Here is a 27,833-nt window from a genome sequence, read left to right on the forward strand (position 1 = left end):
TCGGAGAAATAAATGAAAGAATATGAGAAATGGTGTAAAGGTAGTTACGTAATCGAAAAAGAGAAAAGGAACATAAAAGTGAAGTGCCAAAAAAACATAATCTCAAACTTAACGGTTTTATTATAGTGAGAGCCATTAGGAGGTATTTGGAGCAATTAGAAGCCATTAGGAGCCAAAAAAAAAAGAAATCGTCTCTAAAATATCTTTAAGATAGATGTACCTAAAGGAAATGATTCGATTTACGTTGAAACGATGAGAGTATAGTATAACGATAGTGTAGGATGATAACGAAGGGAGGAGAGACAGAAGGAGAGGCGCCATTAAATGCGCGAGAGAGGCGAAAGTGGATTACGCGCAAATTCTGAATTATTGCGGCTACGAGCGTCGCCTCCTTTGTGCCGTCCGTCTTAGCTAACTTCATTTCGCAGTGCCGCGCCGTCGCCGCCACCAATTTGCCGAAATTCCCTATTACGGCCGCGGCTTATGCCGTCCTAATTGAATCATAAACATTATAGAATCGTCTTTTCAGACAACGCCAAAGTGAAATTTTCATATCTTTTTATGTTTATACATAAATTATCATATCTAATATTTTTTGATTTAAGCCCTATTCCTTATAGACCCAAAAAGACAGATAAAGTTATCAATTTAAAGAGGTTTTGAAATCGTTGTTCTTCGTATACAAACCACTAAATTTCACATTACCCACTCCCCAAAACGTACAAACCGCGAGGCTTAGGGTAAAGGATGAGCAAAAAGAGAGAGAAAGAATTGAAGTCGAAGGAAGTAACAAAAGCGGGCTCCCTCCGACCGACATTAGCCGTACGTCGACGTGATTTCTTAAGACCGAGAGGCCCGAGAGATGCGTCCCGTGGGATTGCGAAAGCAAATTGAACTCTAAACATTTTAACTGGGGGACGCGAAGCCCCCTTGGGGTGAAGGATTTGCGGGACCACCACCAAACATTATTACCAACGTCAAACAAATGATAACCGCGGCTGGGTACGCATTTTTTTTTGGTTGTCGTCGTTTCACTCGCTCACTCGATTACGCCAATCGGTCGTTCAATATTTCATCGTCCAATCGCGACGAACCCTGTTAACAGACACTATTTTTAGCGGATATTTTCTATTTTTTTTTATCGTTTCAAATAGGCGGCTCTTCTCGCCGATAACTAGACTAAATTGGCCTTAAATAGACGCGTGTCGGTAACGCCAATTGATTAGAAGGACAATGAAATTTGAAAATCGCGCCTTAAATGAAACCAAGTATAAAAAAGAGACGGTTTTAACCGAGCGGTCGGGTTGAAAGGTTAACTGACGAATTACGACTGTCTAACATCATTGGGAGAGTTAAGTTACATAATAGGCTAATTCATATATCATTTATTAAAAAAGATTAAAAATAAAACAATTTTATTAATATTGTTTTAATTAAGACGACGAATTTGAGGCCATTTTGAGATGTTGACGACGTCGGTATCCGGGGAAATCCCGCTTTGATCCCGACTCCCGGTTTCGTAATTATCTGATTAATTAATTGCACATTCACTCTAATTTGCGAGGGATATTTATTTATGAGCAGCACCGTGGCGGCGGCGTCGGCGTCATTAATGTAATTACCGCAGGTGTTGCTAGCGCGATTTGCCGACCCTGATTTACCTGAAGATGTCTCAAATTTAGATGGGATTAAATAACCGGCGCCTCCACCATTTATAAACAATTTTCTATCGTTATTTTTAAACCTTTTTTGCGTCCAACCAAACGCCTCCTTTAACGGTCGTTATAAATCCTAAACCGATCTCGAGTGGAGTTTTTGTTTTTTCATTGACGGAGAAATCAAAATTTTTTAGCAAAGTCACTAAACATATTTTGGTCTCCATTAAGCCGAATCTCGACCCTAAAAATAATTTTTTTAAATTAATCAAGAAATAAACATATTTCAATAATAAAGATTGTTGGAATCAAAACGTTTCATAAATTGTAGCCCCTCGGCTGTCTAAACTTAATACACGCACTCTATGACCTTCCCTGATTATGATCAAAATGTATTATTTCGCCTGATTAAGCCAAAATCTCCTATAACTGAGTCGCTGTAAAATATTAATCAGTTTTGGGTTGAATTGTAGCCCCTCGGCCGCAAACGACCTCGATTAAATTTAGTGTTCAAACTCAAAATTGACGATGCAAATTATTGTATTAATTATTACAACAATAGTATTGACCAGTTTTGGGTTGATATAATATTTTGTAGCGCCTCGGCCTCGGCCTCGATTACAATGTATTAAGCCAAAGTGGCTTTACATGCTTTACAAAGTATAGAGAAGATAAAGAATTAATTGTAACTCCTCCTTCCTACAAAGAGTCTATGACTAACTTTGAAATGATATAGAATTTTTAATCACAAAATATAGAATATTACCGAAATTTGATTGTATATTTCTTAAATTTGACAATTTCATAACGAATTTTACTTCAAGTTTATGTGGATGTGGAATTAAATGTTCCAATCATATAGAATTTTGTTAATTTTCGTTAAATTATACAAAGTTTTAAGAAATTCCGTAAATTTGAAAAGAAATTTTTGGTAAAATTAGGAAAATCCACTTAAATATTCCACTTAGATGTAGAATTTTTATGGATTTACATCACATTTTAATAAAAATTGGTATGTTTCTGATAGAAATGTTTTAATAAAGCTAATATTCATAAAAATTCCGGTTTAATACATTCTGAGAGTGGAATTAAACCTTTTAAGGTTATGGAATTTCGTGGAATATGTCAAATTTCACTAGATTTTAAGAATTAAACTAAGTATTAACAAAAATTTGACAAATTATAACAAAAATACATTATATTTTAGCGAAATTTGAATCAATTGACTTAAAATTCCACGAAAATTCCACCTAATGAATGAATGAAATTCCACCTGGAATTTTAATGGATATTCATCATATTTTAAAAATTGGTGTGTTTAATGGAAATGTTTCGAGTAAGATAAAATTTAGGTTTAATACATTCTAAAAGTGGAATTAAACCTTTCAAAGTTATGGATTTTCGTGGAATACACGGATTTGAACCAAATTTTAAGAATTAAATTGAGTATTAAGCAAAATCTGACAAATTATAGCAAACAATGCATTATATTTTTGCGAATTTTTAATTAATTAACTTAGAATTCCACTAAAATTCCACGTAAATGTGGAATTTTGATGAATATTTATCAAGTTTTAATAAAAAATGGTGTTTCTAGTGAAAATATTTTGAGTAAGCTAATAATTATGAAGATTGGGGTTTAATACATCCAGAATGCGGAATTAAATCTTTCAAAGTTATGGAATTTCGTGGAATACGTCAAATTGCATTAGATTTTAAGCATTAAATTAATGGAAATATTTTGAGTAAGCTAATATTTAGAAAAAATTGGATTTAACACATCCAGAAAGTGGAATTAAAAGTTTCAAAATTGTGGAATTTCGTGGAATACGTCGAATTGCATCAGATGTTAAGAATTAAATTAAGTATTAAGTAAGATCTGACAAATTGTTGGGAAATTTGAATCAGCTGACTGAAAATTCCACCTAGATGTGGAATTTAATGGGTATTTATCACCTTTTAATAAAACTTAATGTGTTTTCAAATGTTTAATAAAATAAACAAATAAACATTTCAAAGTTGTGGAATTTGGTGAAATACGCCGAATTCTAAGAGTATTTAAGAATTACATTAAATATTAAAGAAAATTCGACCTATTGTAACAAAAATGCATTCTATTTTTGCGAAATTTGAATTAATCAACTTAGAATTCCACTAAAATTCCACCTTGATGTGGAATTCCTGATGTGGAAAGTGATTTTCCTGTCGAATTCCACCAGATTTAAAGAATTAAATTAAGTATTAAGGAAAATCCGACAAGTTATAACAAAAAATATTCTGTTTTTACGAAATTTGAATCGGTTAACTTAAAATTCCACTAAAATTCCTTTCCAAGTTATAGAATTTCGTGGAATATGCCGAATTCCACCCGATTTTAAGAATTAAATTAAATATTAAGGAAAATCTGACTAATTTTAACAAATATTCATTCAATTTTTGTGAAATTTGATTACGTTAACTTAGAATTCGACTAAAATTCCACCTTGATGTGGAATTTTTATGGATATTCATCACGTTTTAATAAAAATTGGTATATTTCTATTGGAAACATTTTGATTAAGCTAAGATTTATGGAAATTCCGGTTTAGTATATTCTAAAAGTGGAATTAAACCTCTCAAAGTGGTGGAATTTCGTAGAATATGTCGAATTTCACCAGATTTTAAGAATTAAATCAAAGGCTAAGAAAAATCTGTTAAATTTTAACAAAAATGCATTCTATTTTTGCGAAATTTAAGTACGTTAACTTAGAATCCACTAAAATTCCACCTTGATGTGTAATTTTAATGGATATTCATCACGTTTTAATAAAAATTGGTATATTTCTATTGGAAACATTTTGCTTAAGCTAATATATATGATAATTCGAATTAACACATTCTAAAAGTGAAATTAAACCTCTCAAAGTGACGGAATTTCGTGGAATAGATCGAATTCCACCAGATTTAAAGAATTAAATTAAGTATTAAGGAAAATCTGACAAGTTATAACAAAAAATATTCTATTTTTACGAAATTTGAATCGGTTAACTTAAAATTCCACTAAAATTCCTTTCCAAGTTATAGAATTTCGTGGAATATGCCGAATTCCACCCGATTTTAAGAATTAAATTACATATTAAAGAAAATCTGACTAATTTTAACAAATTCATTCTATTTTTGTGAAATTTGACTACGTTAACTTAGAATTCCACTAAAATTCCACCTTGATGTGGAATTTTTATGGATATTCATCACGTTTTAATAAAAATTAGTGTATTTCTATTGGAAACATTTTGATTAAGCTAAGATTTATGGAAATTCCGGTTTAGTATATTCTAAAAGTGGAATTAAACCTCTCAAAGTGATGGAATTTCGTGGAATATGTCGAATTTCACCAGATTTTAAGAATTAAATCAAAGACTAAGGAAAATCTGTTAAATTTTAACAAAAATGCATTCTATTTTTGCGAAATTTAAGTACGTTAACTTAGAATCCACTAAAATTCCACCTTGATGTGTAATTTTAATGGATATTCATCACGTTTTAATAAAAATTGGTATATTTCTATTGGAAACATTTTGCTTAAGCTAATATATATGATAATTCGAATTAACACATTCTAAAAGTGAAATTAAACCTCTTAAAGTGACGGAATTTCGTGGAATAGATCGAATTCCACCAGATTTAAAGAATTAAATTAAGTATTAAGGAAAATCTGACAAGTTATAACAAAAAATATTCTATTTTTACGAAATTTGAATCGGTTAACTTAAAATTCCACTAAAATTCCTTTCCAAGTTATAGAATTTCGTGGAATATGCCGAATTCCACCCAATTTTAAGAATTAAATTACATATTAAATAAAATCTGACTAATTTTAACAAATATTCATTCTATTTTTGTGAAATTTGACTACGTTAACTTAGAATTCCACTAAAATTCCACCTTGATGTGGAATTTTTATGGATATTCATCACGTTTTAATAAAAATTGGTATATTTCTATTGGAAACATTTTGCTTAAGCTAATATATATGATAATTCGAATTAACACATTCTAAAAGTGAAATTAAACCTCTCAAAGTGACGGAATTTCGTGGAATATGTCGAATTTCACCAGATTTTAAGAATTAAATCAAAGACTAAGGAAAATCTGTTAAATTTTAACAAAAATGCATTCTATTTTTGCGAAATTTGAGTACGTTAACTTAGAATTCCACTAAAATTCCACCTTGATGTGGAATTTTAACGGATATTCATCACGTTTTAATAAAAATTGGTATATTTCTATTGGAAACATTTTGCTTAAGCTAATATATATGATAATTCGAATTAACACATTCTAAAAGTGAAATTAAACCTCTTAAAGTTCGCGAAGCTTTAAAATTCCACATAAATGTGGAATTTTATTTGATTTTCATCACATTTCAACGAAAATCTGTGGATTAGTTATGGAAATTTGGAAAAATTCATGTTGAATCTTTTCTGATGTGGAATTAATTTTTTCATGGTTGTGGAATTTAGTGGAATACGTTGAAATAAACCGTTTCTGTTTAAAATACCGCAAAATAAAAAAAAAATGAATAAGAAATTAGGATTGAAGATATGCATAGAATGGACATTTCAAAATATTGTATCTTAAAAACGAATTGAGATATCATTATGAAATAAAGAACATTTTGAAGCAAATTTAATCAGGATTTAGTGTGCCAAAAAGAATTTTTTAATTCCCCTAAATTTAGATGTTATGATTTTTTAAATCCAACTCTCCATGATTAAAATGATTTTATGATTTGATGAATTTTAAAACATTATATCTTAAAAACTAATTGAGATATCACGACGAAATATGAACCATTTTAAAGCAAATTTAATCAGGATTAAGCGTGCCAAAAATAATTTCTTAACTTCCAACAATTTACTTGATACGACTTTTTCATTGTAATATTTACCTATACAAATTCTTGGTCCATCTCCAAATGGGATAAAAGTTCCAGGAATGATGTCTTTTTTATTCTCATCGGAGAATCTATCGGGATCGAAACGAAGAGGATCCGGGAAAAAATCCGGATCGCGGTGTAATCCTAACGAAGAAATGAGTACTTGCACACCTTTTTCAAGTGTAACATCACTTCCGGGTATTCGATAATCTTCGGTACATATTCTATTAAAAATAGTTAACGGCGGATATTTCCTCATCGTCTCTAAAACAACTTGGTCTAAATATCTCATTTCTTTGAGACTCTCATACCTTAATTCTCCGTTATTTCTGTTTAACACAATCTTTATTTCATTTCGTAATTTGTTTTGAATTTCCTTATTTAATCCTAACTCGCTGAGACAAAACGTTAAAAGAGTCGCTGTGGTATCAAATCCAGCTATAAAAAAGATAAAAGCTTGCGCGATTACTTCATCCATACTCAAAGTAAGATCCTTTTTGAGTTCGATTAATAACTGCATAAAATCGTTTCTTACAACATCATTTTCCGTCCTATATAAATAAGTATCTGTAACGATTTTATTAAAAAATAATTCGATATCTTTTGCGATTAAGATAAAACGCAATTTTTTCGCAAATCCGGGAAAAACGTGCTGGAAAATTCCTTTAATCGCTTTAAACGGTGTTTCATGAAAAATTTTTCTCCCATAATCGCGAAATTTCGAATTGGGATTTTTAAAACTGTTACAATCAATACCAAAAGCGCAAGATCCAATCACATCGGTCGTAAACAAGGCTAAAATTTCTTTAGCATCGATAACCTCACCGGTTTTAATTAACTCCTCGATTCGATCTTTTAACGGATAACTACACTCCAACATCGTGTTAAACATCATCTTCATTTTTCCGGATGTAAAAGTTGGGGTTAATTTCGCCCGTAAGTTTTTCCATTTGGTACCTTCGAGGAAAAATAGATTTCCCATTATCGGCTGATCTTTTATGTTGTGAAAAAGACCTCTATCGGTGAAATGAGCGAAATCTCTCACGAAAATGTTTCTTATTATCTCTGGGTCAATCGGGAAATATTGCGGGGAAGTAAATAAAAAAATTCCTCCATGTTTTACCCCCTTTTTTTTAAATTCTTTGTAGATGTTTTCGAATTGGATTGGAGGTGGGACACTTTTTAAATCACCGAATGGAAACGATGGATTTAAAGTTGGTATTTTTAATTTTTCCCAATAAGAATATCTTCTTTTTATAAATGTATAAAACGTTGCGAATAAAACGATTAATAACGTTATTAAAACGTACATGGTGTTTTATTGAGTGTGGTTTTGATACTGAACGTATTTTATCTTATCTCGCGGTTTTGTTCAAGTATGATGATTAATTTACTTTTATTTGTTTCAGAACAAGCTTCAGACCAGTTTTGGATAACAATTCAACAAGATCTACACCTCCGCTATTTTTTCCTCCGCATTTAGCGTCTCATCTCACCTCACAGTTTTCTCCACCATTATTTCCTGGATTAAAAGGTAAATTCTTATTAAAATCTTTAATCTTGATTAATTAAAAAGAATTAATTTAGATTAAAGTTTTAAATTGAAAGAAACAAAGTTTTAAATTAAGTTTTGATAAACGTGGCGCCATCTATTAATATCTATTAGAATTAAAGCGGTTAAATTTACAAAATGGAGTACTATGGAGTACTATGAACGTATTAGATTCACGCTAAATGTTTAGGATTAACCAAGAAATATGTTTGGAACTACTTCCTGATCGCACATCTAACTGGGAATTCTTAGCTCATTGATTTGAGTTGCATGTTCTTAATGTTCTGTCATCACATGCGGCTTTCATCACAGCTTTGCTAGTGCTTGTGTAGCAATTAAGTGATACCTAGATGCTTGGCGTGATTTGAAAGAAGGTGTTTGTTAACCATAGGTTGCTGGTTTACTCAGCATCAAAAGTTTGCAAAATGTCCACTGAGACTGAATTAGTCAGACTTTTGAGGAATTGAAAACAACTATGCCAACAAATCGAACTTTCAGATATCGTTGGAAAACAAAGTTTACATGAAAAGTACTTGGTACATGCTAAAGACATGAGAAGGAGAAGAATACGATAGGACAATCTGACAGGACAGAAAAAGGTGGAAAGGAACACTTATGTGGAATAATGTAACAGAAATTGTAACAGAACGAAGAGAGATGAGGAACTAGGTGGAGTGTATTTTGAAAAATTTGGTGCAGGGCTTGATAAAAATGTGTGGAAAAAACTAAAATTAGAAACGAGAAATCGCCTATCCTCACTCCGCCGAGGTCGCTTGCCAGAGCTCTCTAAATCTGACTTCATATTGATGTGGCAAAGATACAAGTCTGTCAGAAGAACATATTTATCAATTTATTATTAATACATCAACACGAGAGTATCAGCTTTACAGCATTGTAGCGCCTCGCCCGTAAGCGCCCTCTGCGATTTGAGGCCAAACCGTTCTTTAAATGTTTTGGAAGAGATACAAGCCTGCCATAAGATGATATTTATCCTCAAAGCTGATATATCTATGATGATGTATCAAATTCAGCGTCTCGCTGGTTTGAGGTAAATTTGTTTTTTTTTATTCAGATGTAAGGACCATTTCTATAGCTTCCTCCAAACCACTACCTTGAATCATAATCAACAAATCGTCAGCAAACAGAGAGAAAATGCCAAAATGGACAGTTTTGATTGAAAACATAGATTGTAACTCAAGAATAAAAACCGCTAGAAAGAAACGTCTCCAACAAAAATTGTTCATAATGAACGCAAAATATATAATCTATAATCAGTAAAAGCCTAACGATGAGAGTTCTTTATGTATGTATCAAGAAATACGAAAATGTCAAAATGGTCCATTTTGGTTATAAACATAGATTGTAACTCAAGAACCAAAATCGATAGAAAGAAACGCCTCCAACAAAAATTATTCGTAATGAACCCAAACTATTTAATCCATAACCAGTAAAAGCCTAACGATGAGAGTTCTTTATGTATGTACCAAGAAATACGAAAATGTCAAAATGGTCAATTTTGGGTATAAACATAGATTGTAACTCAAGAACCAAAATCGATAGAAAGAAACGTGTCCAACAAAAATTGTTCATAATGAACCCAAACTATTTAATCCATAACCAGTAAAAGCCTAACGATGACAGTTCTTTATGTATGTACCAAGAAATACGAAAATGTAAAAACGAACAACTTTGGTTATAAACATAGGTTGTAACTCAAGAACCAAAACCGATAGAAAGAAACGTCTCCAACAAAAATTGTTCATAATGAACCCAAACTATTTAATCCATAACCAGTAAAAGCCTAACGATGAGAGTTCTTTATGTATGTACCAAGAAATACGAAAATGTCAAAATGGTCAATTTTGATTATAAACATAGATTGTAACTCAAGAACCAAAATCGATAGAAAGAAACGTCTCCAACAAAAATTATTCGTAATGAACCCAAACTATTTAATCCATAACCAGTAAAAGCCTAACGATGACAGTTCTTTATGTATGTACCAAGAAATACGAAAATGTCAAAATGGTCAATTTTGGTTATAAACATAGATTGTAACTCAAGAACCAAAATCGATAGAAAGAAACGTGTCCAACAAAAATTGTTCATAATGAACCCAAACTATTTAATCCATAACCAGTAAAAGCCTAACGATGAGAGTTCTTTATGTATGTACCAAGAAATACGAAAATGTAAAAACGAACAACTTTGGTTATAAACATAGGTTGTAACTCAAGAACCAAAACCGATAGAAAGAAACGTCTCCAACAAAAATTGTTCATAATGAACCCAAACTATTTAATCCATAACCAGTAAAAGCCTAACGATGACAGTTCTTTATGTATGTACCAAGAAATACGAAAATGTAAAAACGAACAACTTTGGTTATAAACATAGGTTGTAACTCAAGAACCAAAACCGATAGAAAGAAACGTCTCCAACAAAAATTGTTCATAATGAACCCAAACTATTTAATCCATAACCAGTAAAAGCCTAACGATGAGAGTTCTTTATGTATGTACCAAGAAATACGAAAATGTCAAAATGGTCAATTTTGGTTATAAACATAGGTTGCAACTCAAGAACCAAAACCGATAGAAAGAAACGTCTCCAACAAAAATTATTCGTAATGAACCCAAACTATTTAATCCATAACCAGTAAAAGCCTAACGATGAGAGTTCTTCATGTATGTACCAAGAAATACGAAAATGTAAAAATGAACAACTTTGGTTATAAACATAGGTTGTAACTCAAGAACCAAAACCGATAGAAAGAAACGTCTCCAACAAAAATTGTTCATAATGAACCCAAACTATTTAATCCATAACCAGTAAAAGCCTAACGATGAGAGTTCTTTATGTATGTACCAAGAAATACGAAAATGTCAAAATGGTCAATTTTGGTTATAAACATAGATTGTAACTCAAGAACCAAAATCGATAGAAAGAAATGTCTCCAACAAAAATTATTCGTAATGAACCCAAACTATTTAATCCATAACCAGTAAAAGCTTAACGATGAAAGTTCTTTATGTATGTACCAAGAAATACGAAAATGTTAAAATGGTCCATTTTGGTTATAAACATAGATTGTAACTCAAGAACCAAAACCGATAGAAAGAAACGTCTCCAACAAAAATTGTTCATAATGAACCCAAACTATTTAATCCATAACCAGTAAAAGCCTAACGATGACAGTTCTTTATGTATGTACCAAGAAATACGAAAATGTAAAAACGAACAACTTTGGTTATAAACATAGGTTGTAACTCAAGAACCAAAACCGATAGAAAGAAACGTCTCCAACAAAAATTGTTCATAATGAACCCAAACTATTTAATCCATAACCAGTAAAAGCCTAACGATGAGAGTTCTTTATGTATGTACCAAGAAATACGAAAATGTCAAAATGGTCAATTTTGGTTAAAGACATAGATTGTAAGATTTTTTTTCATTGTATCTTCGGCACGGTATTATATCATGCATAAATATATTAAATAAGGTTGGTGATAAAATACCTCCTTGAGGAACTCCTACTTTAATACAGAGTGCACCATTTTGTTGTAACCAAGGTTTCTTACCGACACTCTCAAAATTGTTTGAAAAAGTTATAATGCGACATATTTTAAAAATAATAAACACTAACAAACAATATACAGCCTTATATCCAGCATTTGTTGGCTATAAGGCAGTGTGTTATATTGATGATTTATTCATTTTAAATATAACGATTTTGTGTTGATGTATCAGATCCAGCCCCTCGCCCGCAAGCGACCTCGGCGATATTAGATGATGTCGTTCATATGATGTCTTGGAAAGTGAACCAAACGTGCAACACTTGAACAAGACATCGTTTATCTACACTTCACCAAGGTCACTTGCGGGCGAGGCGCTAGAATTATCTAAAACTGACGATTGTGTGTTAATATATCAAATCCAGCGCTTCGCCCGCAAGCGACCTCGGCGATTTGAAGCGAAATCGTTCCTTTTACATCTTTGTAAAGGTACAACCTCTTCTATAAGAAGGCGTTTTTCCACAAACTGTCGAGGTCGTTTGCGGGCGAGGCAGTAGAATGCAGAATCCTCCGGGGCTGCCTATATGATATTAGTATATCAAATCTGGCGCCTCGCCCGCAAGCAACCTCAGCGATATTAGATGATATCGCCGATATATATCTTTGTACAGATACAAAATCTTTTATAAGAAAAAATTTACCCTCAAACCGCCGAGGTTGCTTGCGGGCGAGGCGGTAGAATCCTGCAAAACTGACGGATTCGTGTTGAGGTATTATTAAATTGACCTTGGCTGTTTGAGGAAAAATATCTTCTTATGATAGATTTGTTTTTTGCCAAAATATATAACGAACGATTTGGCCTCAAGCTAGAATGCTGCAAAGCAGAAAATTTAGGATTGATGTATTAATTCCAGCGCCTCACCCGCAAGTAACCTCGGCGATTTCAAGCATAATTGTTCCTTATGTATTTAAGTATGTGTATTTAAGAAAATTTGTCATATAAACATCTTACCGACACTCTCAAAATTGTTTGTAAAAGTTATAATTGGACATATTTTAGAAATAATAAACACTAACAAACAATATACAGCCTTATATCCAGCATTTGTTGGCTATAAGGCAGTGTGTTATATCGATGATTTATTCATTTTAAATATAACGATTTTGTGTTGATGTATCAGATCCAGCCCCTCGCCCGCAAGCGACCTCGGCGGTTTGAGGATAGATATCTTCTTAAAACGGACTTGTATCTTTACTAAAATATATAAGGAATGATTTCGCCTCAAAATGAATTCGCTGAATTTGATACATCAACACGAATTCGACAGCTTTGCAGGGTTGTAGCGCCGCTGACAACCTAAGACAAACGTGGTGATCAAAAGATGAAAGCTTTCTATGAACAAAATGCGTAACTCCACACAACTCAGATCTCTTTTAACTTTTAAATTTAAATCTTGCCTTTTGAAAAAGTGTTGAGAAATGCTTTGAGCAACATCGCTATGCAAAACCTTCAGCATTCACAGAATTACGTTGAATTCGTCAAACTGTTTCACTTCGTCAAAAGCAAAGCCTTTTCCAGATTTGTGCAAATTTCGTACTTTGGATAGATTTGGCAAGCAAAAGACTTGGTGTCTTAGAAAGGCAGCGAAGGAAGGCAATAACAACCTTAGGACATACTTAGAAGTCGTTCATCACAGAGATACATTGTACGAGTAGAAGCACTTTTTTATAATATACATCAATTTGCTAAAAAGATGGCAGGACACAAAACTCAACGCTCTGAATAACGAGTACTGGCACTAAACCCAACCCGGAAGTCCTGAATATTAGTAGTTATAAAACCGTGCAAGATAGTCCTCAAACCAAAATGTTAGTCGATGCCTAAATGCAGTAAGAATCCTAGTGGAAATTAAAGTATATTGAAAAAAATCTTGGATAAATTCAAAAATTATTTTGAAACTTAATAAATTTTCGATAGTTCTTTTAGCGATAAATTTATCACGCAAACCACATTACTTCCATTACGCCCTATAAAATCCCCCTACACTCAATTTTCTCGCACAACCCAGGTGCTAAACCCTCCTAAATTTTAATTCACAAAATTACCTCAGCGCATCACCAAACACTTACCAACTCCACCACGATAATCTCGTCTTAATATCAAATTTCGTGCGCCGTAAATCTTTCAAGACACTTCTTTAATTAAATTTGCTTACTCTTTAATATTGTTGCAGGATTTCCAGGATTGTGCTCTTGTTGTCCGATTAAACCACTAACATCGGCATCTTTATTACCGACATCCGATGATAACTCATCATCTGATCAGCGATCGTCCAGCGTGGCAGAACTCCGCAGGAAAGCCCAAGAACATTCAGCCGCTTTGTTACAAAGTCTTCAACACGTCGCCAATTTCCAACACGCCACTTTGGGGGGATTAAATTTTCCACTTTTACCCCCGTTGACTTTACAAGCTTTAAGAAAACACGACGCCAACGAAACAATCACGAGCAACAAAGATCAACAAGATCGCGTTTAAGAAACACGTCGCGCCATCTATCGATGAGTAACCGTAACGTGAAAAGTAGGAATCTTTATATAAATGATGATAACCGTCCTAAAATGATTTTTGGGGGGACAAAAATTGTACCAAATAATAATGTGTATTGCAGCAATATTAAAAAAAAATAAACAAAATAATTTGTGTAAATAATTCCGCTATTTTCGTGCTTATACGATATAAATGTAGATTTCGGCTAAAAAATTAAATATTAATTATTAATAATGTAATAAATTGTGATGTGTCTAATGCAAATATGTAAAGTTACCAAATATGAATAATAAAAAAACTTAGTTTATGTGTGTACATATAAATTATTCAATAAAAAAAAATAGAAAGTCGAAAATTAATTAATTAAAAAAAAAAATGTCGAAAATATATAATAAACTGTAATAATAAGGTGTATTTCAAACTAAATAGTGTGTTCCCGATAAAAAAAAAAACATTTTAAGAGTAAATAAAACGTCTATAATAGAAAATTTCTTTTCTTTTTACAACCCCTATCACAAAACAAAAAAGCCTAATAAATAAAACAACCTATACGGTTCAGTTAAAACAGAAACGATAAATAAAGGGGGTTAAAGTTCCGCCTTCATCGTGCGGAAATATCTCTTGAAACCAACCCCCTGACTGGTTAAAATTGACTGGTTAAACGGTGTGGGCGTCCCTTTGCTGATCGATGACAAGCAAACGGGTCGGTTTTATTGGCGCGCACCGTCGGGAGGCGTGCTTGTGTGTAACAACCCCCGAACAACCCCTCCGGATTCGAGATGGTTTTGAAAAGCCGGGGTTCCAACGTAAACTTGATTTATGGTTATTATTAATATCAATGTGAAAAGGGGGTTGGATTCGTTGGTGTGGGTTGAGATGGGTCTGATGTTGGTAAATTTTGTAAAGGGGATGATTTTTTTATATTAAAATGTAATGAGTACGAAATTGAATTGGTTAATTTTTCTGTAATATACAGGGAGTCCCGAAACTCAACGTCAAGGGGGCACCGGGTGAGAGGCCAACCTGTTCTGGTAAAAATAAGAAAAAAATTCTATGTCTCTTAGTTAAGTGGTAATAGACATATTTTTGAAAATGTTAAAAATCGTTCCTTACATCATATCTTTAGGTACTACGGTCAGAAATGTTCGCAATTTAATAGTGATTTTTTTAATAATGTATTCCTAATGAACTATGCTACTATAGCAGTCACAAATCGAACAAGAAAAGTCATTAGTTTTGCAAAAAAAAGTATTTGATTGAGATAAAAAACAAAAGTATGAATTTTTTAAATAACGTGTTTTTTGCAGAAAAACAGGCAACAATATTTTTTAGGAAGAGAAAAATGGCAAGTGTTGTACCATTTTGGAAACTTGACTAAACAGGCCATCTTTTAGAATTACACCCTCTATATACAGGTTATAAATCCGATCATGTTATTTTCCAGAAATAAAGAGAAAATGTTCAAAATGTCAAAATTAATAGTTTGCGTTATGAAAATTGGATGAGGAAAATGTTATGCATAAAAAATTGTTTATAATGGACCAAAAAATATAATTCATAACCGATTTCAGCTTAGCTATCACTATTTTCGGGGAATAAAGCTAAAATGATCAAAAAATGTCTAAAATTATGAATTATTTTAAGATATTTACCACTATTCAAAAACTAAGACTGATTGAGAAAAATGTTGAGCCCGAAAATTGTTTATAACGAACCTAAAAAGGATAATGTATGACCAGTTCGAGCTTAGATGTCATCATTTTCCAGGAATAAAGTGAATATCTTCAAAATGTCAAAATGAATGGTTGCAAAAATTCATCATTACTCAAGAAGTAAGATAGGCTGAGGAAAATGTGCATAAAAATTGTTTATAATGGGCCAAAAAATATAATTCATAACCGATTTCAGCTTAGCTATCACTATTTTCTTAGAATAAAGCTAAAATGATCAAAAAATGTCTAAAATTATGAATTATTTTAAGATATTTATCACTATTCAAAAACTAAGACTGATTGAGAAAAATGTTGTGCACGAAAATAGTTTATAATGAACCTAAGAAGGATAATGTATGATCAGTTCGAGCTTAGGCGTCATCATTTTCTAGGAATAAAGTGAATATCTTCAAAATGTCAGAATGAATGGTTGCAAAAATTCATCATTACTCAAGAAGTAAGATAGGCTGAGAAAAATGTTGTGCATAAAAATTGTTTATAATGGGCCAAAAAATATAATTCATAACCGATTTCAGCTTAGCTATCACTATTTTCTTAGAATAAAGCTAAAATGATCAAAAAATGTCTAAAATTATGAATTATTTTAAGATATTTATCACTATTCAAAAACTAAGACTGATTGAGAAAAATGTTGTGCACGAAAATAGTTTATAATGAACCTAAGAAGGATAATGTATGGTCAGTTCGAGCTTAGGCGTTATCATTTTCTAGGAATAAAGTGAATATCTTCAAAATGTCAGAATGAATGGTTGCAAAAATTCATCATTACTCAAGAAGTAAGATAGGCTGAGGAAAATGTGCATAAAAATTGTTTATAATGGGCCAAAAAATATAATTCATAACCGATTTCAGCTTAGCTATCACTATTTTCTGAGAATAAAGCTAAAAAAACCAAAAAATTACTAAAATGAAGAATTATATTAAGAAATTTATCACTATTTAAAAATTAACACTGATTGAGACAAATGTTGAGTACGAAAATTGTTTAACATGAACGTAAGAAAATAATGTATGGCTAATGTGTGACCACTTTGAGATTAGGTGACATCATTTTCGAACAATGAAGTGCATATGTTCAAAATGTCAAAATGAATTTTAGCTGACGAGAAAATTTTAAAAAAATTTTACAATTCGACTAAAGCACTCATCAAAGGCTATCAACCTAACATAGCAATATGCAAGAATACTTCAGGATATCGTAAAGATCAAAAGAAGATATCTGCTGAACTATTGAAAGCATCAGGAGAGAACATATGGATCCGCATATATTAATACAGAAAATATGCAGATGAGAACACATTCCAGAAAAGATGGTAACATTCAGCCCATCTATAAGAAGGAAGACAAACTAAATCCTAAGAATTACAGAGGCAACGGCATCACACTGCTAAACACCACATATAACGTGTTATTTATCTTCTGATGTCTTGAACCTTATTGTGACAGAACCCTGGAAGAATATCAAAGTGGATTTAGTCCAGGTGTCTCAACACAAATCTTCGAATATAACATGGACTTCTAGAGCATCTAACAAAATAAGGAATACCATACATTCCGACAAACTTGATTAATACCACATCAGATCGAAGGCAATAGTTAAAATTCAGGAAGAGCCAACAGAACTGTTTGAAATAAACTGTTGAGTTAGATAAGGTGATTTAATATCACTGAAGACATCAACTTAGCGCCCATAAGTGTTAAATCTTAGCAGACAATCGAAACTCCATGTCAACAGGAGATGAAAACAAATTAACAGTCTTTGAAACAAAAATTTTGCGCAAGATGTATGGATCGATACGAGATGGTGCTGGAATGTGGTAATAAGAATGGATTGAACTACCTTATAAATGGTGCAAACATTGTACAACACATAAAAAAGCATGAAAAAGCAAAGAGAATACCATGATCGAGTAGCTCACACAAAAATTTCATGTTATGGCATCGTGAACAGAATAACATCCTCCTTCTTTTAAATCAAATACTAATATACTAATAAAATACTACGAAAATACTAATATAGTCTGTTAAACTAGTCACTTACTACTATGATGTACTACTACACCATAAATGACACAATAAAAAAGTTATTTATTGCTTGCAGAAGACTAAATAATCTAAATATTGATTGCAAAAAACTTGATATTGCTGGCAGAAAACTAAGTATTGCTAGAACAGAACTCGATACTGTTTGCAGAAAGCCAGACACTGCCGGCAGAAGAATACATAATGGAAAAACAATATGCCAAATAATTGAATGAAAGACATTTTTAATTTTTAAAGGCTTAAATTAAAAAAAAATATAATAATTTTTGTAGTAATCTCCCCCTTTATAGTTGACCTGAAACAGCACACGATCATTAATTCCGAAACTCAGCCGACTCTCAGAATTAATCAACCGAAAACGCAACAACCCTTCGCAATTCGAGTGATTCGAAATGGCATAGGCGGGCGGGCGAGCGGGTGTCGGCATAGTTGGCGTTTCCGCCAGAAGGGGTCGTCCCGTCAAGTAATGCGGCCAATAAATTATATCACTGCGGCAATTAGCGCGGCACCGGCAGCGACAGCCGCTCTAATTTCCCGTGAATTATGGGCGCAATTGCGAAATTAGATCGCTGGGCCCGGCGTCGCGGCGCGCGTTCACCTGGTGCCAAAACCCCCCGTCCGATGGCACCCAACGCCGATCTAAACGCGAAACCGAGCCGCTTAATGGGATTGCCCGTTGTTCGCCCGTTATTATTTATAGTCATTAGTACGGGGGGGAGGGGGGGCGTCGCGACGCGCCGATTAATATCCGGACGTCCCGAAACATTGGTTTTGCGATAGTGTGAAATGTCGACAAGGTAAACTAATTTGTATTTAGCGTTTCGATATTCTAAAATGAACCGATCAATATTTGTATAAAGTCATGCATCTTAATTAATTAATATAATAAAAGTATATATATCATCAGGTTACTTAACAACTTTCAAGATAAGATGGAAGTTGTGCCAGAACAGGAGTTAATAAAAAGATTTTTTCAATAGTACTGAAAGACCATACGCAAGAGAAGTAGTGGGAAAATTCTTTCAGCATAATTAAACAAGACTGTACTAAATGGCTAATATCAAGACAATGGAGATAAAGAGCAGAGACTTACAAAGAAAGAATATGTATAAGAGTATGTGGCAGATTCCAGAAAGTTACCAATAGAAAAGGAGATACTGCTTGCAGAAGATTAGGCTTTGGAAAAAAATAGTTATTACTGACAAAAGACTAGACACTGCTAATGTATATATATAGATGATTATTTACTGCTTACAGAAGTTTAGATATTGTTTGCAAAAGATAACCTACTACTAGTTTTTGTTGGCAGAAGACTAGACACTCTACCTACATCCGGAATTCTTATAAGTACGTTTTCTTCTACGGTAGCTACTGGATAGTTTCCTTTTGACAAACATAACATTTTGTCAGCTTACTTTTCTAGTGCGTGCTTTGCAGAGTTTTGAGCTTCCTCACCACCGATTTCTCCTGTTGTGATTAAATTAATACCCGAAACTCCAACAGTTGTTAATTGCACATTTTCAGTAGGATTATGTATTACTGCATTCGTTCTCTGCTTCATTATTTTCCTCCTCTATAGTTATTTCTGAAATAGCATCTGTTGGCAAATGTAGGACGAGATAAGTTGCTGGCAAAAACTGCAAGATCATAAGAGTTGAATGAAATTCCATCTAAAATCCTTAAAGTTATATTCAAAATGTTTGCACAATAAATTATCATGTAATAAAACGGAAGTAAATACAAAGTCCCATAAATCGTAAATATCTTAAAACAAAGTGTACTTACCTTAATTAATCCATAAATTGTAATCGCAAAATATGCACAACAGGAATTGCAAGGAGATATTTCGGGTTGGGGTGGAAAGAGAAATAAATTTGAAATTCCTGCGAACAAACTGCTTGGCAATACCTACAATTGCACTTAAACTTTACTGAATATCAAAACAACTAAGGGATAGGGTGGGTCTTAACTTTCACATTTCGCGAGTAAACCACCTGAAACCTAAACACTAACTTGGAAGAAGCCGACGTATTTCCAGAACGAACACCATCTGGTCAAAACCAACCCCTTTTGGTAATATATACTCTTTAAGTACTCCTTAAGTAAAAGCAAGTTTAATATAAATCTGAATTTAAATAATCGTTTGTATCAGAAAAAGTGTTTTATTTTAACCGGTTTCCTCACAGCGTTGGTGTGGCCCTCCTTAAATTGGAACCAAACATCGTTGCGAGTAGTCGCGGCGTCGCCTGCAAATTAACGAAACCCCCATTGAGATTGGATCGAGCGACACCCGGAGCAATTTTCTTTGGCAAACAATGAGCTAATGGGGTCGGTTCGGAATGACGGGGGCTCACCAAAGGCAATTACGGATCTCGTTACAGTTGAATTATGCCGGCAAACGAGCGTAATGCAACCAATCTCATTGTTAACCTACGCAACGAATCCCCCCTTCCCGCATCCGACCGGAATTCCATTATTGGACGGAGATTTCAAATTAGCAATTGTGTACCCAACGAAAATTAATTGTTGCGGAGAAAAAAATTATTTACTTACCTTGAGGTACATCTTTTATGATGATTCGGCCAAAAAAATCTTTCGTTACCATCTGAAATCAAATAAAACATAATTAAAAATAAAATAAATAAAAAAAAAATAGAATAAAATCTAAGACAATTTAGAGGTTAGTACAGAAAAGGGGGAAAAAGGATAAGGAAAAGGAGGAGGCTAAAGAACGATAAATAGCGGTTCCCTTTAGAAGAGTAATCACTGTTCCAGACGTTTCCTCTCGGCCAAAAGTTTCCGTGTTCCGGCCCCAAATGCCTTTTGCGCATTTAAGGGCCGCTTTCCCACAATCCTTCCGGCGCGAAACGCGATAAAGCCTGGTAACGCGGCCCTCTAAGTCTGTTCTCTCGGTTATTTCATTTCCGGATCGCGCCGAGACCCAACTTTAACGGCTCGTTGGAAAAAAACCCATTAAGACCGGAAACGATTTACCTCCCTCCCTCCCACCAAACTTAACACATCAACAAAAATTTATTCTTAAAACCAACGACGGTAGAATCTAAAAGGACTACTATATACCAATATTACTAGACTTCAATGAACTGCAATATGGTGTTATTCCATTAAAGAAAACTTAACTTTGTTTCGTCATAACTTTTTGACTGGCCCTGTATATGTAATTTGTGTTTATTGTAACAGATTTAGATGGTGCTTAGACCTAGAACTAGAAACATGCAGGTTTAGTCATCTTAAGAGACGCACGGCTAAATAACAAAATCAATATGATAACCAGTTTCAGGTTCTTCGAAAATATAGTTTCAAATTAAGTCTTAAATTGTCGACAAAAACCTGGTCATCACTGTTATGAAGCATAATATATCTCAAAAAGTCGATAAAAACTATTTACTTACTGAGTTGCAACTAAAAAGGATCGATTAGTGAAGAATAAACATAATACAACACTTAATAATTCGAAAATCAATAATAAATTGATTAAAACTTGATAAGAAACCGTTTCTGTCAAAAACTCGAAATGATAGGAAGGGCTACCAACCTCAATTTTATCAAATTTAAAAATAACTAATTTTTAGGGAAATATTATTAATGAAATTGTTTATTTAAAATTGAAATTGTTATTAAACTAAAAAATTGAAGTAATAATTATATTAATAAAACCAAAAAGCTTAATAATTTCTTTTAATCTTAATCCAAGATTAATTAAAGCAAAAATTATTTTAGAAAAGAATTTCAAGTTGATAAAAACCATTTACTTCCTGAGTTGCAACTAAGAAGCATCGATTCATGAAAAATAAAGATAATAAAACACTTAATAAATGAAAATTAATAATAAATTGATTAAAACTTGACAAAAAATCGTTTCTGTCAAAAACTTGAAATGATAGGAAGGGCTACCAACCTCAATTTTATCAAATTTAAAAATAACTAATTTTTAGGGAAATATTATTAATGAAATTGTTTATTTAAAATTGAAATTGTTATTAAACTAAAAAATTGAAGTAATAATTATATTAATAAAACCAAAAAGCTTAATAATTTCTTTTAATCTCAATCCAAGATTAATTCAAGCAAAAATTATTTTAGAAAAGAATTTCAAGTCGATAAAATTTATTTACTTACTGAGTTGCAACTAAAAAGGATCGATTCGTGAAGAATAAACAATATAAAACACTTAATAATTAGAAAATTAATAATAAATTGATTAAAACTTGACAAAAAACCGTTTCTGTCAAAAACTCGAAATGATAGGAAGGGCTACCAACCTCAATTTTATCAAATTTAAAAATAACTAATTTTTAGGGAAATATTATTAATGAAATTGTTTATTTAAAATTGAAATTGTTATTAAATTAAGAAATTGAAGTAATAATTATATTAATGAAACCAAAAATCTTAACAATTTCTTTTAATCTCAATCCAAGATTAATCAAAGCAAAGATTATTTTAGAAAAGAATTTCAAGTCGATAAAAACTATTTACTTACTGAGTTGCAACTAAAAAGGAGCGATTCGCGAAGAATAAACATAATAAAACACTTAATAGTTAGAAAGTTAATAATAAAAACTGAGAAGAAACCGTTTCTGTCAAAAACTCGAAATGATAGGAAGGGCTACCAACCTCAATTTTATCAAATTTAAAAATAACTAATTTTTAGGGAAATATTATTGATGAAATTGTTTATTTAAAATTTAAATTGTTATTAAATTAAGAAATTGAAGTAATAATTATATTAATGAAACCAAAAATCTTAACAATTTCTTTTAATCTAAATCCAAGATTAATCAAAGCAAAGATTATTTTAGAAAAGAATTTCAAGTCGATAAAAACTATTTACTTACTGAGTTGCAACTAAAAAGGATCGATTCGCGAAGAACAAACATAATAAAACACTTAATAGTTAGAAAATTAATAATAAAATCTGAGAATAAACCGTTTCTGTCAAAAACTCGAAATGATAGGAAGGGCTACCAACCTCAATTTTGTCAAATTTAAAAATAACTAATTTTTAGATTGTTTATTTCAAATTTAAATTGTTATGAAACTAAAAAATTTAAATAATATCCATTATGACAACCAGTTTCAAGTTCTTCGAAAATATAGTTTCGAATTAAGTATTAAATTGAAGTTGCTATCTTGTTTTGACATGTTATCGACAAAAACCTGGTCAACACTGTTATAAAGCAAAATATATCTCAAAACGCCGAGGTCGCTTGCAGGCGAGGCACTGGAGGTTTAATGATATTGACAGAAATCTGGTCAACACTGTTATAAAACAAAATATACTCTCAAAACGATCCTCGAGGGCCAAGCTTTCCACTGATGCCTTCAAATTTTGTTCTAAAATACTTTTATATTTATAACGATCCATAATTCCATCAAGGAATGCTAGTTTTTTGATACCAGATGCTGCTAGCGATCCCCAAACCATGACACTAAATCCGCCATGCTTTACAGTTAGTACAAAATTTTTCAACTCCATCGCCGTGTTTCGTTTCTTTCAAATTTTTCCCGACCATCACTTCCAAAAAGGTTGTACTGCGAGATCCATTTCTTGGTCGACATGAGTTTTACAATCACGTAAAACCTTTGTACGGTTCTTAGATGTACAGTTTTATTAGATACAGTCGCGATGTGGTCAGCTAATCTTGATGCGCTAACTCTCACTTCTTTAATATGGAGCTAATATCTCTTCTAGAAATTGCAAATCTAAACAATTGCAAAAAATTTAAATCTTTAGAATCGTCTCAGCGATTTTTCATAAACTGTTTAATTACTGCCTCGGCAGCATGGTTGTCTCGGCGTCTAAGAACCACTGCCTCAGCAGCATAGATGTGCACCTATTTCCAATTTGAAGTAGCCCTAAAATGTATTCGTCTTAAAATTTCTTATTGATTCATCTTAAAAATCCATTCCCGGTATGAATCGTTTTCGATATAGTCACGATAGTCGTCAAATTTGAATATCAATAGGCTATGATATTCTTTTTGACGCCATAAAGGGCCGGTAACCGTCATAAATAATACATCTAAACGGGCGCGCGAGGACCCGTTATAATAAAAACGGAAAACGGTATCGGATTTCGAGTGGGACAAAGTGTCAAAGCGTTTACGAACCCTCTTAGACGATGGCGACGCAGCGGGCGAACCCCTTCGATTAAATGGCCCGAAAACGCTTAAAACGAGACCCGTTACTCACTTCCACGCCTATTATTTTTCACGGAACACGTTTAAAACGGTACCATTCGGGGTTAATTGGCTGGCAAAACGATTTTTCCATCCAAAGCAAAAATGTTACGAACGTTATTTATCGGTTAATATTTTTATATAGTATACATTTTTTGCTTTGATAACTAAGCTGTAACATTCTATTACAGTTATAAGTAGAAAGTAACGGAAAGTAATGAGTTATTGGGTATATAATGGTTTCGCGGATTCAACGGGGTCGAAATTTCTCCAGAGGGTTAAATGGATTTTATATCCGGATAAAGTCATTTGGAGCGATATTACACCCGTAATCGAAGGCGAAAGGTTTGGATTGCCGGGGATCCGGGAAAATAGGAAAACTCCCCGTTTTCTTCGGTATTTCTTGGCGTGATTCCCCGCTACGTGGATTATCTTCGAGCCGACGATATCCGTCAACGTTACCATCTGGTTTTTATCCGAGCTATTTCCTGGTAATGATACCAAAGGCGAAAAAAAATCTCGTTTTTCCCCTTGAATTCGAGTAATACCATAAAAGTGAGTCCCATTATACCGCTTAATGATCAGCGATTTCCTCAAAAACTCCATTACTACTTTGTAATTGATTAACCTCTCCTTTTCTAGTTCATTGTAGTAACCTCTCGTCGCTTGATGGTCCGTGACCGCTTCCAGACGTTTCCATTGCGCCCTAAATGGAGTGGGTGGAGATGGACAAACGACGCAAGATCCATTCCGGAGCTTTTATTTAGGTCGTTAGCCCGAAACCTCTCCGATTGGCGAACGAAAGTACTTTATTCAGGAAATCCCGATTAAACTATGTTCTTAATCTTACCAAAAAATCGACCAACATCGTCATAAGCATTTATGATTCTCGGGAAATAAATAAATATAGATGAAGATTGATTTGAAATGTTTTTGGATACTTTCAGAATCAATGAGGGGTGGAGATAGGAAGCGGGTGTTTATCTTGTTTTATACGGTGACATCCCATTAATTCGCTAAAAGACACTCGATAGTTTTCGTTGAGGGGATGGCGTCGACCGGAAATGGTAATGTTACTAAAGAAGAGAAAAATGGTCATCGTATCCGTTTTGATTTGAAATGAACTAAGTAGAAGAGAAACATTGGTTCAAAACAGGATAATAATACTATTTCTTTTTAAATTTATTTACAACTATTAAAACTTGTCTAATTACACCAACCACCAATATACATCTGAACTCTTACAACTTACAGCAAACTCATTCAATAGCAGTATCTAGTAGTTTTCTGACAACAATGCCTACTCTTCTATAAGAAGAATCTAGACTTCAATTAGTAATATTTAGAGCAGTATCTACTCATCTATTAGAATATAATCTATAAATTTTTTATACAGTATCTAGTCTTTTGCCAGCGTAATCTAATCGTCAAAATATAAAAGGCTACCTTTTACAAGGAGTGACTAGTTTTCTGCAGTGTCCATCAGGAGACGGAAGACTCAGATAAGATCATTGGAAGTGACAAATCTCAACTACATTTGCGTTAATTACATTTGCTTTTGCAATCTAGACTCTAACCCAGTAGTTCCAGATATTTCCTTAAAATCTAGACTATTGTCGGTGTAATTACAGACTTCTCCTTAAAATGTAGAGTTTTATTAATGTTATTCCAAACTACTATTTTGCAATTTAGCCAACGTAATTCTTTAATCATTCCAGACAATCCAGTACAAAATATTCTTACAGTTTTAAAGTTGCTCAGCGCAATTCCTGTCATTTTCTTCAAGCCTGGAATCTAGCTAATTTAATCCTAGACTTCTATTTGTAGTTTGGAAATCGGCTTACATAACGAGTTCCTATATGACTTTAGCTTTATGAAATCGTATTGTGTAGTCCAAACATTCCCATAAACGAGAGTCTGACGTTTTGATTCAACATATGCACGAAAAGATTCGCTCTAACATATCATGTCTAGTAGTCTCCGAATTGATTTCAGAGCAATTCTTTTTCTGAATTTTTTTGTCCAATGTTCTTCTCCTTTTAACGTTGCTTAGGATCTTCTTGTACTCTGCCAAATATTTTCAAAATCTATGTTCACTTACACTTTTTCATACTAAATATACATATTTAAAAGCAGAACGTTGAAGTAGATAGGTGTAAAAAGAAGAAAGGTTACGAAATACTACAAAAAACATAGCTTCCTTTAAAATAAAAGTTTATTTTCGTCGAATTTCGTTGTTTTGAAAGTACTTCATGGTAACAGTTGGATATCGGAGGATACTATAAAAAAACGCTTAGAACAAAAATTGTAGCAAATTTCATTCTTAATAATATTGCTCTAATGTACTTTTGCTCTCAGATGCAGAGATATTGAGAAAAATACGAAATTATGAAAATTTTATGAATTTCGTCGTTTTGAAAGTACTGCATGGTAACACTTGGATATCGGAGCATGCTACAAAAAAACTTTTAGAACAAAAGTTGTAGCTAATTTCATTCTTAATAATATTGCTCTCTTATACTTTTGCTCTCAGATGCATAGATATCGAGAAAAAGATGAAATTAGGAAAATTTTATGAATTTCGTCGTTTTGAATGTACTTCATGGTAACACTTGGATATCGGAGCATGCTACAAAAAAACTTTTAGAACAAAAGTTGTAGCTAATTTCATTCTTAATAATATTGCTCTAATGTACTTTTGCTCTCAGATGCACAGATATTGAGAAAAATACGAAATTATGAAAATTTTATGAATTTCGTCATTTGGAAAGTACTGCATGGTAACACTTGGATATCGGTGCATGCTATAAAAAAACTTTTAGAACAAAAGTTGTAGCAAATTATATACTTAGCAATATTGCTCTGTTATACTTTTGCTCTCAGATGCATAGATATCGAGAAAAATACGAAATTATGAAAATTTTATGAATTTTGTCGTTTTGAATGTACTTCATGGTAACACTTGGATATCGGAGCATGCTATAAAAAAACTTTTAGAACAAAAGTTGTAGCAAATTTCATTCTTAATAATATTGCTCTCTTATACTTTTGCTCTCAGAGGCATAGATATTGAGAAAAATACGAAAATATGAAAATTTTATGAATTTCGTCGTCTTGAAAGTACTGCATGGTAACACTTGGATATCGGAGCATGCTATAAAAAGCTTTTAGAACAAAAGTTGTAGCAAATTATATACTTAGCAATACTGCTCTCTTATACTTTTGCTCTCATATGCATAGATATTGAGAAAAATACGAAAATATGAAAATTTTATGAATTTCGTCGTCTTGAAAGTACTGCATGGTAACACTTGGATATCGGAGCATGCTATAAAAAGCTTTTAGAACAAAAGTTTTAGCAAATTATATACTTAGCAATATTGCTCTCTTATACTTTTGCTCTCAGATGCACAGATATTGAGAAAAATACGAAATTATGAAAATTTTATGAATTTCGTCGTTTTGAAAGTACTGCATGGTAACACTTGGATATCCGTGCATGCTATAAAAAAACTTTTAGAACAAAGGTTGTAGCAAATTATATGCTTAGCAATATTGCTCTCTTATACTTTTACTCTCAGAGGCATAGATATTGAGAAAAATACGAAATTATGAAAATTTTATGAATTTCGTCGTTTTGAAAGTACTGCATGGTAACACTTGGAT

General features: G+C 32.7%; 3 protein-coding genes across 10 annotated transcripts in view; 1 reads left to right on the top strand and 2 right to left on the bottom strand.

The window, feature by feature from the left end:
- The window catches only part of LOC111420214 (Dorsal root ganglia homeobox), a 108,117-nt gene extending 93,439 nt beyond the window's left edge, over positions 1-14,678 (top strand). The window contains exons 6-7 of the mRNA XM_071195794.1: positions 7,983-8,107; positions 13,875-14,678. Of these exons, the coding sequence (XP_071051895.1) occupies positions 7,983-8,107; positions 13,875-14,176 (427 nt within the window). The 3' untranslated portion in view covers positions 14,177-14,678. The remainder of the gene's footprint in view (positions 1-7,982; positions 8,108-13,874) is intronic.
- The window catches only part of LOC111413401 (chromosome transmission fidelity protein 18 homolog), a 156,800-nt gene that overhangs the window by 117,205 nt on the left and 11,762 nt on the right, over positions 1-27,833 (bottom strand). For 5 of the 8 annotated variants that reach the window (XR_011640317.1, XR_011640314.1, XR_011640315.1 and 2 more), the window contains exon 5: positions 20,518-20,569. Coding sequence is in view for 1 of the 8 variants with exons in the window: in XM_023044358.2 (XP_022900126.2) it covers positions 20,113-20,210; positions 20,518-20,569 (150 nt within the window). In the remaining 7 variants the exon portion in view is untranslated. Of the gene's footprint in view, positions 1-13,856; positions 13,936-20,056; positions 20,211-20,517; positions 20,570-21,377; positions 21,480-27,833 lie in introns of those variants that run through there. The other 3 variants (XR_011640319.1, XM_023044358.2, XR_011640318.1) reach the window with 3 other exon arrangements.
- Positions 1,371-7,998, bottom strand: LOC111413407 (probable cytochrome P450 6a13). Its single transcript, XM_023044369.2, has 2 exons — positions 6,586-7,998; positions 1,371-1,899 (listed from the first exon to the last, which is right to left on the bottom strand). Exons 1-2 carry the CDS (start codon positions 7,883-7,885, stop codon positions 1,739-1,741), a joined length of 1,461 nt encoding a protein of 486 aa, XP_022900137.2. The 5' UTR covers positions 7,886-7,998; the 3' UTR covers positions 1,371-1,738.

Source organism: Onthophagus taurus, chromosome 5 (genome assembly GCF_036711975.1).
Source record: "Onthophagus taurus isolate NC chromosome 5, IU_Otau_3.0, whole genome shotgun sequence".
Lineage (NCBI taxonomy): Eukaryota > Metazoa > Arthropoda > Insecta > Coleoptera > Scarabaeidae > Onthophagus > Onthophagus taurus.